Source organism: Chlorocebus sabaeus, chromosome 9 (genome assembly GCF_047675955.1).
Source record: "Chlorocebus sabaeus isolate Y175 chromosome 9, mChlSab1.0.hap1, whole genome shotgun sequence".
NCBI classification, from domain to species: domain Eukaryota; kingdom Metazoa; phylum Chordata; class Mammalia; order Primates; family Cercopithecidae; genus Chlorocebus; species Chlorocebus sabaeus.
This window is the reverse complement of record NC_132912.1, coordinates 21671641-21686202: the sequence shown is the minus strand read 5'-3', so window position 1 is coordinate 21686202 and position 14562 is coordinate 21671641. Positions and strand designations below refer to the sequence as shown.

At 38.9% G+C, this 14562-nt stretch overlaps 1 protein-coding gene and 1 non-coding gene across 18 annotated transcripts in view; one reads left to right on the top strand and one right to left on the bottom strand.

The window, feature by feature from the left end:
- LOC103237988 (protein AF-10) overlaps positions 1–14562 on the bottom strand; it is a 212535-nt gene that overhangs the window by 83883 nt on the left and 114090 nt on the right. For all 17 annotated transcript variants that reach the window (XM_073018774.1, XM_008002463.3, XM_073018776.1 and 14 more), the window contains one exon: positions 12195–12290. In XM_073018774.1, coding sequence (XP_072874875.1) covers positions 12195–12290 — 96 coding nt within the window. Of the gene's footprint in view, positions 1–12194; positions 12291–14562 lie in introns of those variants that run through there.
- On the top strand, positions 1911–2017 carry LOC119618838 (U6 spliceosomal RNA). Its single transcript, XR_005235203.1, has one exon. It is a non-coding gene; the product is annotated as a U6 spliceosomal RNA (small nuclear RNA).

Here is a 14562-nt window from a genome sequence, read left to right as displayed (position 1 = left end):
ATTAGCTGGGTGTGGTGGCACATGCCTGTAATCCCAGCTACTTGGAAAGCTGAGGCAGGAGAATCACTTGAACCCGGGAAGCGGAGGTTGCAGTGAGTCGAGATCGGGCCATTGCTCTCCAGCCTGGGCAAGAGGAGTGAAACTCAGTCTCAAAAAAAAAAAAAAAAACATGGCACATTGGCACATGTATACCTATGTAACAAACCTGCACATTGTGCACATGTACCCTAGAACTTAAAGTATAATTAAGAAAACAAAACAAAAAAAAACCAGAAAGACAAATCAATGCACAGAGAGACTTACAACTTACCTAAGCAAACCCAGCAGCTGAAACCTCTGCAGGAACCAGTACCAGGGAAAGAAAACCTAAACTATTTTAATTGATAAACTGCTAGAGGCACACTGTGGACAAGGATGAAAAAGAAAACCTCCAGGGGGACCCGGTCTTGGGGGACTCTCACACTTTTGTGAATTTTACCTCTAGGACCTCTAGCAGGCCCGCAGAGTGAATACCGGAGAAAGAGTCCCCCAGAGATCCCTCCAATAAAGGGGGAAAAGGAACCATTTTGAAATAACCAGAGCTTTGTTTTTCCTAACAAGGCCTGCTTTCAGGAGAAACTATTTAACGAGATTCTAACCTGTGGAGGTTTTTGTCAGAACCTAACTAACCTAGGGAAGGGAAATGTACAACTTCAGGCGACTCTAACCATCATCCTGTTCCACTTGCAGGAGAAAAAAATAACTAAGAAGCCCCTATGCAGTTCACATTCCAGGGGAGGTTCACCTAAAGACTGAAAATTATAGAAGTATAGGATGCCTCTTGTTCCCCACAATTTACTAGTGTGTTACTAAAGGTCTATTTATAGTATAGTTCCTTTTGCCAGGACATAATGTTCAACATGAGACAACAACACAAAAGGCAAAAAATGCAGTTTAAACAAAGTGAAAAGCCATTAGAAACTAAGTCAGTCATGGCAGGAATGTTGGAATTATGAGACCAAGAATTTTTTAAATCTATGACTAATACGATAAGGAATTTAATGGAAAAGGCAGACAACATGCAAGAACATATGCATAATGAAAGCAAATCAGAAATGCCAGAGAGATCAAAAATAAACAGAAATGAAGAATATCTTTCAGGGAATCATCAGCAGAGTGGGACACAACTCAAGAAAAAAAATCTCTAAGCTTGAGGATATGACAATAAAAACTTCCAAAATTGAAACGGAAAGAGAGAAAAAGACTGGAAAACAAAAGCAAACAAAATATCCATGAATGCTGGGATGCATACAAAAGGCATAACATAGTTAAAATGGGAATACAAGGAGGAGAAGAAAGGAGAAGCAATATTTGAAATCATAACATCCAGAAACTTCCCCTCGAACAAATGTCAGTAGCCAAACCAGCTATCAAAGAAACTTAGAGGACGCCAAGCAAGATAAATGCGAAAAAGGAGGGGGAAAGGGAAGTACACCTCCACGCTCAAAGATTAAAATCCATGAAGGAAGCCAGAGGAAAACACCTTACCCACACAGGCACAAGTATAAGAATTATATCTGAATTTGCCTCAGAAAACATGCAATCAAGGAGAGAGTGAAATAAAACACTTAAAGTGTGATGACAGGGTGGAAAAAAAAAAAAGACAAGAAAATGCAATCATATAAAATACTCAATAAAAACCACAAAAGCTGTGAATGACAAAAACAGTAACAAAAATGTAAAAATGAAAATTAGTAATAAACATGGTAGATACTAACCCAATTATATCAATAGTCACCTTAAATGGCAATGGTCTAAATACCCCAATTAAAAAATAAAGATTGTCACAGATCCAAAACCAAGTAGCAACTATATGTTGTCTAGAGGAAACCTACTTTAAATATAAAGACACGTAGAGTTTAAAGGAAACAGTGCTCGCTTCAGCAGCACATATACAAAAATTAGAATGATACAGAGAAGATTAGTATGGCCCCTGTTCAAGGGTGACACGCAAATTCGTGAAGTGTTCCATATAAAAATAAATAAAAAGGAAATGGAGAAAGATATACCATGCTAATGCTGATTTTTAAAAAGCAGAAATACTGTATTAATTATGAACAGAACAGACTCAAGAGCAAAGAAAGTGATCAGGTCTAAAGAGAGTAATTACGTAAGATAAAGGTGTTGATACTTCAAAAAGACATAACAATCCTTAATGTGTATGTGACTAACAAAAGCGGTCAAAATACATGAAGCAAAAACTGATAGAAATTGATATCGCAGCCAGAAATTAACAGATACACTAGTGAGAAAATCAGTTAAGGACACAGTTGAGCTGAACAGTACTATCAATCAACTGTATATAATTGACATCTGTAGACTACTTCATCCAACAACAGCAAACGACACATTCTTCTATTCTCCAGCTTACATGGAACATTAACCAAGATGGACCACATTCTAGACCATAAAACACACCTTAACAAATTTTAAAGAACAGAAATCATACAGTGCCTTGCTTTCTCAGACCACAATGAAATTAAACCAGAAATCAATACCAGAAAGGTGGCCATAAATCCAAAAATACATGGAGATTAAACAAGACACTTCTAAATAACATATAAGTAAAAGAAGAAATATAAAGAGAAATTTAAAAATATTTGGAACTAAATGAAAACAAAACATAAAAATTTGTGAGATGCTGGGAAAGCAGCATTTAAAGAGGAATTTATCGCACTGAATGTATGTATTAGAAAAGAAGAAAGATAGAACAATCATCTTTTTTTTTTTTTTGAGACACAGTTTTGCTCTTGTCACCCAAGCTAGAGTGCAGTGACGCTATCTTGGCTCACAGCAACCTCCACCTCCTGGATTCAAGTGATTCCCTGCCTCAGCCTCCTGAGTAGCTGGGATTACAGGCGTCTGCCACCACACCCAGCTAATTTTTGTATTTTTAGTAGCTACGGGGCTTCACACCATGTTGGCCAGGCTGGTCTCAAACTCCTGACCTCAGGGGATCCACCACACCAGGTTGTGTTTGTGTGTGTGTGTGTGTGTGTGTGTGTGTGTGTGTGTGTGTGTTTGTGTCTGAGATGGAGTCTTGCTCTGTAACCCAGGCTAGAGTGCAGTGGTGAGGACTCGGGTCACCGCAACCTCCGCCTCTCGGGTTCAAGTGCTTCTCCTGCCTCAGCCTCCCGAGTAGCTGGGACTATGGGCCTGCGCCACCATGCCTGGCTAATTTTTGCATTTTTAGTAGAGAAAGGATTTCTCCATGTTGGCCAGGCTGGTCTGGAACTCCTAATCTCAAGTGATCCGCCTGCCTCAGCCTCTTAAAGTGCTGGGATACAGGCGTGAGCCACTGCGCCTGTCCTTAACCTTCAGAATAGAAAAAGAAGAGCCAATTAAGCCCAATGTAAGCACAGAAATAAAAATTAAAGTGGCTAGGCATGGTGGCTTATGCCTGTAATCCCAGCACTTTGGGGGCTCAAGCGGGGGCAAATGGCTTAAGCCCAGGAGTTCAACACCAGCCTAGGCAACATGCGAAACTTATCTCTACAAAAAATTACAAGAAAAGATTAGATGGGCATGGTGGTGTGCACCTCTAGTCTCAGTTAATCAGGAGGCTGAGGTGGGAGGATGCTTGAGCCTGGGAGGTCAAGGCTGCAGTGAGCCACTGCACTCCAGCCTGGGCAACAGAGCAAGACTGTCTCGAAAAAAGTTTAGGCAAGGTGGCAGAATACAAAATAAACAGAAATTTCAACAGGATTTTTATACACTAGCAAGGAACAATCAGCACTGTGGTAACCTCCAAAGAAATTAATAGGTGGTTTGTTCAAACCTATTGGGGGTCTAACATGGATGGGCTGAAGAAGAGAAACAAAAAGAGCAAGAATAAGGCTGAGCATTGTGGCTCACCTGTAATCCCAGCACTTTGGGAGGTCAAGGAGGGTGATCACCTGAGCTCAGGAGTTCGAGGACAGCCTGGCCAACATGGTTAAACCTCATCTCGACTAAAAATACAAAAATCAGCCAGGTGTGGTGGTCGGCGCCTATTAATTCCAGCTACTTGGGAGGGTGAGGCAGGAGAATCCCTTGAACCCGGGAGGCAGAGCCTGCAGTGAGCTGGGATCACACCACTGCACTCCAACCTTGCCAACAAAGCAAGACTCCGTCTCCAAAAAAAAAAGCGCAAGAGTAAGAAGAGCAAAGTAGCCCAGTGAAGGGCACCAACTTTCCTGCTTTTACCAACGAACCACTGAATTGCTATTTTTCCTTTGGTTTTTACGTGTTGCCTCAAATCTAGGTTTCTGTTTCTCCACAGTAACTTTTCTTATGGTCATTCTGGAGAGAAGAAGGGTGGCAATGTTCACATGTTAGTTGTGATAAGAAGCCAGTTTCTTTTAGATTTGGCTAACCGGTCTAGGCTTCATGACTATATACTCCTGAATTATAGTTTAAAAACTTATAAAAGAAAACACAAAATAATTCATAAACTAAATTTCATAAAGAACGTCTGCTCTTCAAAAGATTAAAAGAATGAAAATATAAGCCACAGAGTGAGATAAATATCTACAAATGTGTATCTGATAAAGGACCTGCATCCAGAATACATAGTCTTACAAAAGTCAGTAATAAGAAAACAAGCCAATAAAAAAAGGCAGGTGGTGGGGAGATCTTAAAAAACACTTCACTAAAAATAAACAAATAACAAATATGAAGATATTGACTAAGCGCAGTGGCTCATGCCTGTAATCCCAGCACTTTGGTAGGCCGAGGTGGGTGGATCACAAGGTCCAGAGATTGAGACCGTCCTGGCTAACACAGCAAAACCCCGTCTCTACTAAAAAAATACCAAAAAATTAGCTGGGTGTGGTGGCGGGCGCCTGTAGTCCCAGTTACTTGGGAGGCTGAGGCAGGAGAATGGCGTGAACCCGGGAAGCAGAGGTTGCCGTGAGCCAAGATCACACCACTGTACTTCAGCCTGGGTGACAGAGCGAGACTCCGTCACACATACAAAAAAAGCATATATACCTACCATGGTGAGTCACACCTACCATGTGGCCCAACCATTCCACTCCTTGGTATTCATGCAAGAGAAATAAAAACATATATCTTGTAAGATTTATACAATATTCATAGCAGCTTTATTTGTAACAGCCCAAAACTGAAAACAACCTGAATGTCCATCAATTGTTGCATGGATAAGCAAATTATAGTATATCCATACACAGAATTGTAGTTAGCCAAAAATTGAACTATTAAAACATACAACAAGAACAAATCTTAAAATAATTATGCTGAAAGAAGCCAGACAGAAAAAGCATACATACTATATTTTTCCATTGTTTAACATTATAGAAAATTCAAACTAATTTAAAGTGACAAAAAGCAGATCAGTAGTTACCTGGGAAGGGATGTGAAGACAGGGAGGAGATTAAAAGAAGTCACAAGGAAACTCTTGTCTGTAATTGTGGTTATAGTTTCACTAATGTGTACATATGTCAAAATGTTACCAATGTTTCTATTTTAAATATGTGCAACATTTCATGTATATTTATGATACATTAGACTTTTGAATACCTTATGGCCCTAAGATTGTGCGTGTGTGTATTTCCTTCAAAATCAAATTTACTTTTTAAAAAAGTTTAACTTTCAAATATAATTGTGTTGTAAAATACAAGAAAAGAACAAAGAGATAAAGTGACTTAATAAGCAAATATTAAATCTCCACTTGGATTTCATTATAACTTTAAAGTTCTAAAGATTTCTTTAAAAGATGATCCTTAAAGAAACATTAAAATTTTTAAATTACACAAAAATTAACTTATTTTACCAAAAATTTTCTTCTGAAAGTCTTAAAAAATCAGTATAAAATTTAACAGCTAATTGAAAAAATTTACTTAAAATTAGGTTCTACTTTATCCTCTTTTAAAAATGTTGCAAAGAGAAAGAGACAAAACCTGATCATGTATCTCTGGTGCACGAAAAACTTCCTTAAAACAAACAAAAACTGTACTTTAAAAGCTAAATTACCTCAAAATTCAAACAACTAAAAATTGTGAGCTATTTATAATGATGCTCAGAAATAATGACGTCTTCTAACAATGAAAGGTAACGTGTTAAAGACTGCTTTTAACAAGGTGTGATGTTCAATTTTGTCAATTTAAAAACAGAACTGTGGCTTATAAGCATCTACGAATTTCTTTACCAAAATAACACTGACAGCAAGCAAATCGCTATTTGGTCAAGAACGAAGACTTTCTCCCTTTTTATTTTTGAGACAGAGTCTCACTCTGTCGCCTGGTCTGGAGTGCAGTGGTGCCATCTTGGCTCACTGCAACCTCGGCCTCCTGGGTTTAAGCAATTCTCCTGCCTCAGCCTCCCGAGTAGCTGGGATTATAAGCACGTGTCACCATGCCCAGCTAATTTTTTGTATTTTTAGGAGAGACAGGGTTTTATCACGTTGACCAGGCTGGTCTCAAACTCCTGGCCTCAAGTGGTCCACCCACCTCGGCCTCTCAAAGTGCTGGAATTATAGGCGTGAGCTACCCCACCTGGCATCTCCCCTTTTTTTCCTTGGCAATATCCTCTTCTACCATGGGAAGAAGGAAACCAGTCTGAAGTGCTTAGAAATACTATAAATTGGGGAAATCAGGGGAGTAACCACACTTCCCTAAAAACATAAGCTGTCTCTACTTGTTTTGTCATATTAAAGGACTCCCTACATCAAGTTCCTGCTGACACGGAAGCCTGTGTGTTCCATCTAATTATCTTTTACCTAAGAACTGAAATCCCCCAATCATAGAAACAAAGAGCTATGGTTTCTGGAAAAGACACTTACACTTTTACTCCCTTTGATAACAACCTTAGTGAACAATGCTTATGTATCACCAGTGGTCCACTACCATCATTGCCAAAGATTTGTGTGAAAATATTATACTAGCAAATTACAGTTGCAATATTTAAAAGGTGATAGTGATAACATATTAATATAACATAATATTGAAGTAGATACTTGTTGCTAATTTCTAGTTTTAAAACATTTATAGCACAAAAAGGTTAAAGGTTAGTCACAGAAAAAGTGCACTAAAAAATATAAGGCAGTATAATCTAAGTTAATAAAGAAATAAATGAAATGGAATTTTTTACTAAGGCAAAACAGATGGCAAACTAAGGTTAAAAATGTGCAAACACTACATGATACAGACATTTAAAAATTACAGTAGCGAATTAAAGTTCCCTTGACTTTCAATTTACGTGTGCTCTACCACCATCAACCATGGAGTCTACACATTGTGTACATCTATCAAAATACTACATGTACCTCCAAAATATGTACAACTACAATATATCAGTAATTTTTAAAAATCCATACAGTCTAGAAGGAGCCCTAAAGATCTGGGTAAAACCCCAGCCTTTCTTTCCCTGACCTACCCCTATCTTTCCATCAAGAGAAGAGAAGAGTGTGGTGAACCAACAGTAAAATGACACCCTTCCCCCAAAAGGAACCTATGACTGAAGTCTTCTACCAGCCATCAGGATCAAGAAGGAGCCCATACTACCTCTCTACCCAACCTCTTCAAACACTCAAGGCCTCATCTTATTTGCCTGAAGTCTACTAGGGTCAATCTGATAATGACTTTCTCCCTGTTTTTATGTCAGTCATCAGGACTCCAGGTCCATCTTCACCTGCCTCATCCCCACACAGTTGGGAACCTCCCCTATTATGTCCACACCTGCCACCCCTCCCCTTCAACAGCTGAAAGCCTTCCACTGTGCTCTGAGAACAAGGTGCAATGTACTCCATCCTTTTCTCTGAACATCTCTTCTGATTCTTGTTCCAACAAAAACGTAGATCGACCTTGAAACCCACTGTTTAATCTGTAGCTATCTCAATGTTACTTTGCTCCCACAGCTCTTGTATCACTGGGTTTGGAAATGAGGTAAGTTTCCTCATTCCTCAGTGTTAATTCTATAACTCTCTAAAACCTTCCAGCAAAAAATTCTCATGTCACCAGACATTAGCAACCATTAGGTTTCACCATTAGGGTAGGATACAGCAAACTACAGGCCCTCTATCCACCTGTTTTTGTATAGCTCAACAGCTAAGAATGATTTTAACACGTTTAAATAGTTTTAAAAAATCAAAAGAAGACTATTTCATGACATATGAAAATTATATGAAATTTAAGTTCCAGTGTCCATAAACAAAGTTTTGCTGGAACACTGCCACATTCGCTTGTTTACAAAGTGTCTATGGCTACTCTGTTCTACGGCAGCCAAGGTCTGAGCACTAAAAAGAGCCAGTACGGCCTACAAAACCTAAAATATTTCGTATTCAGCCCCTGACAGAAAAAGTTTGCCAACCACTGCCTTAGGACCTACATTACTGTCAGTCTTCAACACTACTATTATTTTACTTCTTAGAGAATTCAATATACATCTAGACAATCTTTTATAACCTCCAGTCTCTGTTCCTTGACAGCCTCTCTTCCAACGATCTTCTCTTCTGCCCCACATGAGCCCCTCATGACCTGATCACATCCTGGATTCTGATACGATTAAATAATCTCAAACCCTCAATAATTTTCATTTTATACATCATACTCTTAAATACCACTTCATATTTCTAATTCACTCTTTACTACTTCAACAATCTTTGGGGTCTTACTGAGTTGCCCAGGCTGGTCTCAAACTCAATCAATCCTCCTGCCTCAGCCTCCCAAAGTACTGAGATTACAGGCATGAGCCACTGTGTGCAGCCTTCAACAATCCTTTAATTTCACCAGAAACCATTAACCAGTATATACTATCCCTCATCTATTGTCCTCATTTCCCTACCCATTGGGTTTAAATATAATGATCCATCATTATAACCCCCCTGGCATTTACCCTCACTCATTCGCTATATTCAGATGGTAAAATAACAACCTGACCAAATCCTACTTTGTGCCCACATCCATAGAGATGGACAAGAACAGAGAAAAACAAAAAGCTGTGTAAATCTGCCTCACTTTTAAGCCTTGACCATGAACCTCAGGTGGAATATTGTGACTACCCAGAAATCATAGTAAACATCATCGCAATTTTCTTTTGCATTATTATAGTTAACTATCTCATGCCTTTTTTTCTTCGCTCAAATCTAATACTACTCAAATCATCACAACTAAAAGCATTGCTTTTTACTGAAAAAACTCTGGATTTATCAAAAGATATTTTCCCCCAAATCCCATCCCTTCTCATATTCTAGGGGACATCACTGTAGCAATATTCCTGTCTATCATTTCATTACTCCTCCTCTCTATTGAATCATTCCTATTAGTGTACCTAACATCCTATTATTTATGTTATTTTAAAAATACCCTTCATTATCTCCACTTCCCTATTCTTCTGCTCCTCTTCATATCAAAACTCCTCATTTATACACACTGTCTGACTTTTCTATCTCATTCTCTCTGTAAAGCACTCCAATCAGGCTTATGCCTCAATCAGTACTTTAGAACTGTTAAAGGTCAGTAATGACCTCCAAATGACTAAATCAAAGGGCTAGTCCTTAATGTATGACACAGTTCACTTATCCCCACCTTTCTTTAACTTGGCTTCCAGCACACCACATCCTCTTAGTTTTCTTCCAAACTCTGGCCTCTTCTCAGTCTCCTTTGTTGGTTGTACCTCCTCTTCCAGACCTTTCGACATAGGAGGTCCTGGGCCTCCTAAGACCTATTCTCTTTTCTACCTGCACTCATTTCTCCCTTAGTGGTATCATTCAGTCTTATGACTTTAAATAACTCCATATGCATACAATTCCCACATTTAATATTCAAAGTTGAGACCTCTTTTCTGAATACCAGACCAGGTATTCAGCTGGCTAGTCAGTATATCTACCTAGATGTCTAATATTAATAGATATATCTCAACCCCAACATATCTGTGGAAGGCAGGACAGCACCCCTCAACCAAGATGTCCACATTCTAATCCCTGAAACCTGTGAATATGTTATATTACATGGCAAAAGGGGCTTTGCAGATGTAATTAAACTTATGGATTTTAAAATAAGGACGTTATCTTGGACTTTTCAGGTAGACCCAATCTAATCACATGAGTTTAAAAGGAGAACTTTCTCCAACTAAAAGCAAAAGACATGCAAAAAAAATTCCAAGAGGAATTCAACATGCCATTGCTACCTATGAGATGGAGGGGATCATGTAACACATGGCACAAGGAAATAAAGAGAGGCTCTAGAAGCCAAGGGCTGACCCCCACCTGACAGTCAGCAAAGAAATGGGCACCTCAATCCTACAACCAATCACAAGGAATCGAATTTTGCCAATAACCTGACCAAGCATATAAGCAGATTCATTCTGCCAATAACCTGACTAATGGTAGAAACAGATTCTTGCAGATAAAAACCCAGACCATCCAACACCTTGATTTTGGCCTTGAGAGACCCTAATTAGAGGAAATAGCTGAGTCCACCGAGACTTCTGGCCTACAAGATGACAACTAGTAAGTTTATGTTGTTTTAAACTGGTATATTGTAGTAATTTATCTGCAATAGAAAACTAAAACAGTATCCCAAACTGAATTCCTCTCTTTCCCCTCAACCTGGTATGCTCCCCCATCTTTCCTGTCTTTGTTAACAGTAACTCTGTATCTTCTAGTGATCTGACCCAAAATCTTTGGAATCATCCATGGACCCTCTCTTTTTCATATGCCTCTAACTTATCTGTAAGAAAATCATGTGGGCTCAACCTTTGTTTTCAGAATCTGATCACCTATCACTACCTCTATTGTTACCGCCATCTCTCTCTGGATGACTAAATACCTTGCTAATGGCCTGCCTGCTTCCATTCTGACTTTCCATAGCCTGTCCAAAACAAAGCAGCCAGAGGTCCTTTCAAAATAAGTCAGACCACGTTACATCTCAATTCAGAAACCCCCAACAGCTCATTTTTCGATCAAACTAAACACAAAGTCCTCACACTGGTTTATACAGCTTTGCATAATGGGCCCCTCACCCTAGACTCATCTCCTACTGCAGTTCCCGACTTGCTTATTCTGTCCCAGTCTCCCTCTGTTTTCATATTAACCACGAGATAATAATTCTAATAATACTTAATAATTACTAATTCTCACTATGAACCAAAAACTGTTCTAATTGCTTTACATGTAGTCTATCATTCAATTTCATTAATAATTTCCCCCGCTTTACAAATGATAAAATTGAGTTACACCAAGGTTAATTAACCTCAAGACTCAATCAGTAAGTGGCAAGGCCAGAATTCAAAATCTCAGGTGAATGAAGTCCACCCACAGCCAAAATTATCTGTCTCAATGATGGTTCCCACTTGTTATCCTTACTTAACAACAGGCTTTGGAGACAAGCACAGAATAAACAGAAGGTAGAATAAGGTAAGAAATGAGAATTCAGGCTAGGAACAGTGGCTCTCGCCTGTAATCCCAGCACTTCGGGAGGCCGAGGCCGGCGGAACACGAGGTCAGGAGATCGAGACCATCATGGCTAACACAGTAAAACCCCGTTTCTACTAAAAATACAAAAAATTAGCCAGGCGCGGCAGCACGCGCCTGTAGTCCCAGCTACTTAGGAGTCTGAGGCAGAAGAATCACTTGAACCAGGGAAGTGAAGGTTGCAGTGAGCTGAGATTGTGCCACGGCACTCCAGCCTGGGTGACAAAGCGAGACTCTGTCTCAAAAAAAAAAAAAAGAGAGAAATGAGAATTCTAGGCCGGGTGCGGTAGCTCATGCCTGTAATCCTAGTACTTTGGGAGTGCTGAGGCAGGCGGATCACCTGAGGTCAGGAGTTCAAGATGAGCCTGCCCAACATGGTGAAACCCCTTCACTACTAAAAATGCAAAAATCAGCTGGGCATGGTGGCAGGTGCCTGTAATCCCAGCTACTTGGGAGACTGAGGCAGGAGAATCGCTTGAACCCGGGAGGCCGAAGTCATAGTGAGCCAAGATTGTGTCACTGTACTCCAGCCTGGGCAGTAAGAGCGAAACTCCGTCTCTCGAAAAAAAAAAAGAAAAAGAAAAAGAAAAAAAAAGAAAGAAATGAGAATTCTAAGTTACGTGGTTGAAAATGATATGTGGTTGAAAAGCTGGGAAAAGTTAGGGAATGAAAACAGTTTTTAGAGGTAAAAATCAGCAAAATACCTACTTATTACATAAAACAAAATATGATTCTTAAAACTTACTTTTTCTGTAGTAACAGTCAGGGATGGAACCAATGCAGGTGATGGTTCGGGCTGCTTCTTGTGTTTTTGTTTGTGTTTGTCCTTCTCTTTATATTTCTAAAAACGAATATAAGTAAAATGCAATTTAAATTTGAACTATAACCCCATATATACAATAATTTTTTTATAACTAGTAATTTAAAATATTAACAAATACTTCTATCAAAAATCACTTTCTCTGATCATCGTGTTGTTTTACAAACAAGTAATACTAGTGTGAGTTTCTTTTTAAGTAAGTTCATCTCTTTTATTCTTGATCAGTCTAAAATAATACTAATAAACAACTGAAGTCTGTAATTATTTGCCACATTTACATTTAGCAAAATATATATTTTTTCTTCTTAAAAACACCAAATACGGCCGGGCATGGCGGCTCACACCTGTAATCCCAGCACTTTGGGATGCTGAAGTGGGCAGATCACGAGGTCAGGAGTTCGAGACCAGCCTGACCAACATGGTGAAACCCCATCTCTACTAAAAATACAAAAATTAGCCAGGCATGGTGGCGAGCGCCTGTAATCCCAGCTACTCAGGATGCTAAGGCAGGAGAATTGCTTGAACCCAGGAGGCGGAGGTTGTGGTGAGCCGAGATCGTGCCACTGCACCTGAGCCTGGGCAACAGTAAGAGATTCTGTCTCAACAACAACAACAAAAAAAAACCACCAAATACTTTTGTGAACAATTAAAAATAGCACTTTAAAGTTTACATAGCACTTCACATCTGAACAGTACCAGATTTTTCTCTACCATGAGAATTTCTCCAGAAACTAGAGGCACAGAAACTCCAGCAAAAAATTCTTTCCTGGGTTTACTCAAAAAATAGATGAATTAGTTACCTCTAACAACAACAACAACAAAATTAGATAAAGTTAGGGTGTGCTCTAAAGTGCTAAAACTGATGAGCTAAATATAAAAAGGAATTCAATAAAATAAAAAATTAATTACATATTGCAAGTCAAACTTAATGTCAGATAATTTTAACCAAAATGTTCTATTGTGTGAATCACTAACTACTGTAGAGTTATACAGGTTAGAGTAGAAATTGCCCTAGACTGAGCTATAAGATTCAGCTCTTAATCCTACCCCTTAATTCCTGAAAATTCTGAGAATATAACCAAAAGTCCCAAATCTGAAGAGAGGCAATTTCATGTGTTCTTATCTACTAAACTACTTTTTCTGCCTAAAGAGTAGTATTAGCTTCAGGGGAGAAACAGGAAAAACTGAAGATGAGAGAAGGAAAAGTGAAGAGGTGCTAACTGGAAGTAAAGTATCAAGGCTAAGAACTAATTACATAAAATCCTAGCGGGCCCAGTGTAGTGGCTCTCCTCTGTAATTCCAGTGCTTTGGGAGGCCTAGGTGAGAGAATCACTTGAGGCCAGGAGTTAGACATCAGCCTGGGCAACATAATGAGAACCCATCTCCACAAAAAGCACAAAAATGAGTTGGGTGTGGTGGTGCAAATTTGTAGTCTTAGCTACTGGGAGGTTGAGGCGGAGGACCCAGGAGGTGGAGGCTGCAGTGAGCCATGATCGTGCCACTGCACTCCAGCTTGTGGGACAGAGTGAGACCATGTCTCAAAAAGTCACAATTAAAATAAAAAATAAAACAGAATCCTAGGGTATTCCCCATAAGACTAAGATACACCTGAACACCTGAGATATAGAACCTGGTGCAAGACATTTAATAACGTACTGTGTTAAAAAAAGGGAGCCCAGCCTGGAGTTATACCAAAAAGTGCATACTGCCCTAAGCCAAGCTCTTTATACTACACCCCTCCTCCCAAGCTTTTATACTGTACCCCTCCCATTCCCACAGGCTTCAGAAAAATGCAAAATACATAGCCCTTAAACCATCATCTCAAAAACGATGAGAAAATTTTCAAAAAATTACCTAAATTATAATGGAATAAGTGTCAAAAGTGAGTCTACCAAGCATAAACAACATTTTAAAAATTGTACGGCAAAGAAACTACAGGCAAAAAAAAATACAGAGTCTAACGTGCATGAGATAGCCAAAAATCACAACCTAGAAGCATAAAGAACTGAGTATGAAGATATTTCTCAAAACTGTCCGCATGCCAAATAAAAAATATAACAGGAGTTCAAACAAAGCTCAAGAATGAGATAAAACAGGAAAAGGTAAGAAGGGAGATAATCAAAATAATAAATTTAAGACGAAAACAGTATCATTACAGAATAAGCAAATAAAATAGAAACAGCAAGGAAAGGAATACGCATTGCCGGAAATTTTTAAAGTGTTAAAAGAAAGGTTTGAAATAATCACAGTAATGCAAATTTTAAAAAAGGTATTAAAGCAGGCACACAGCATC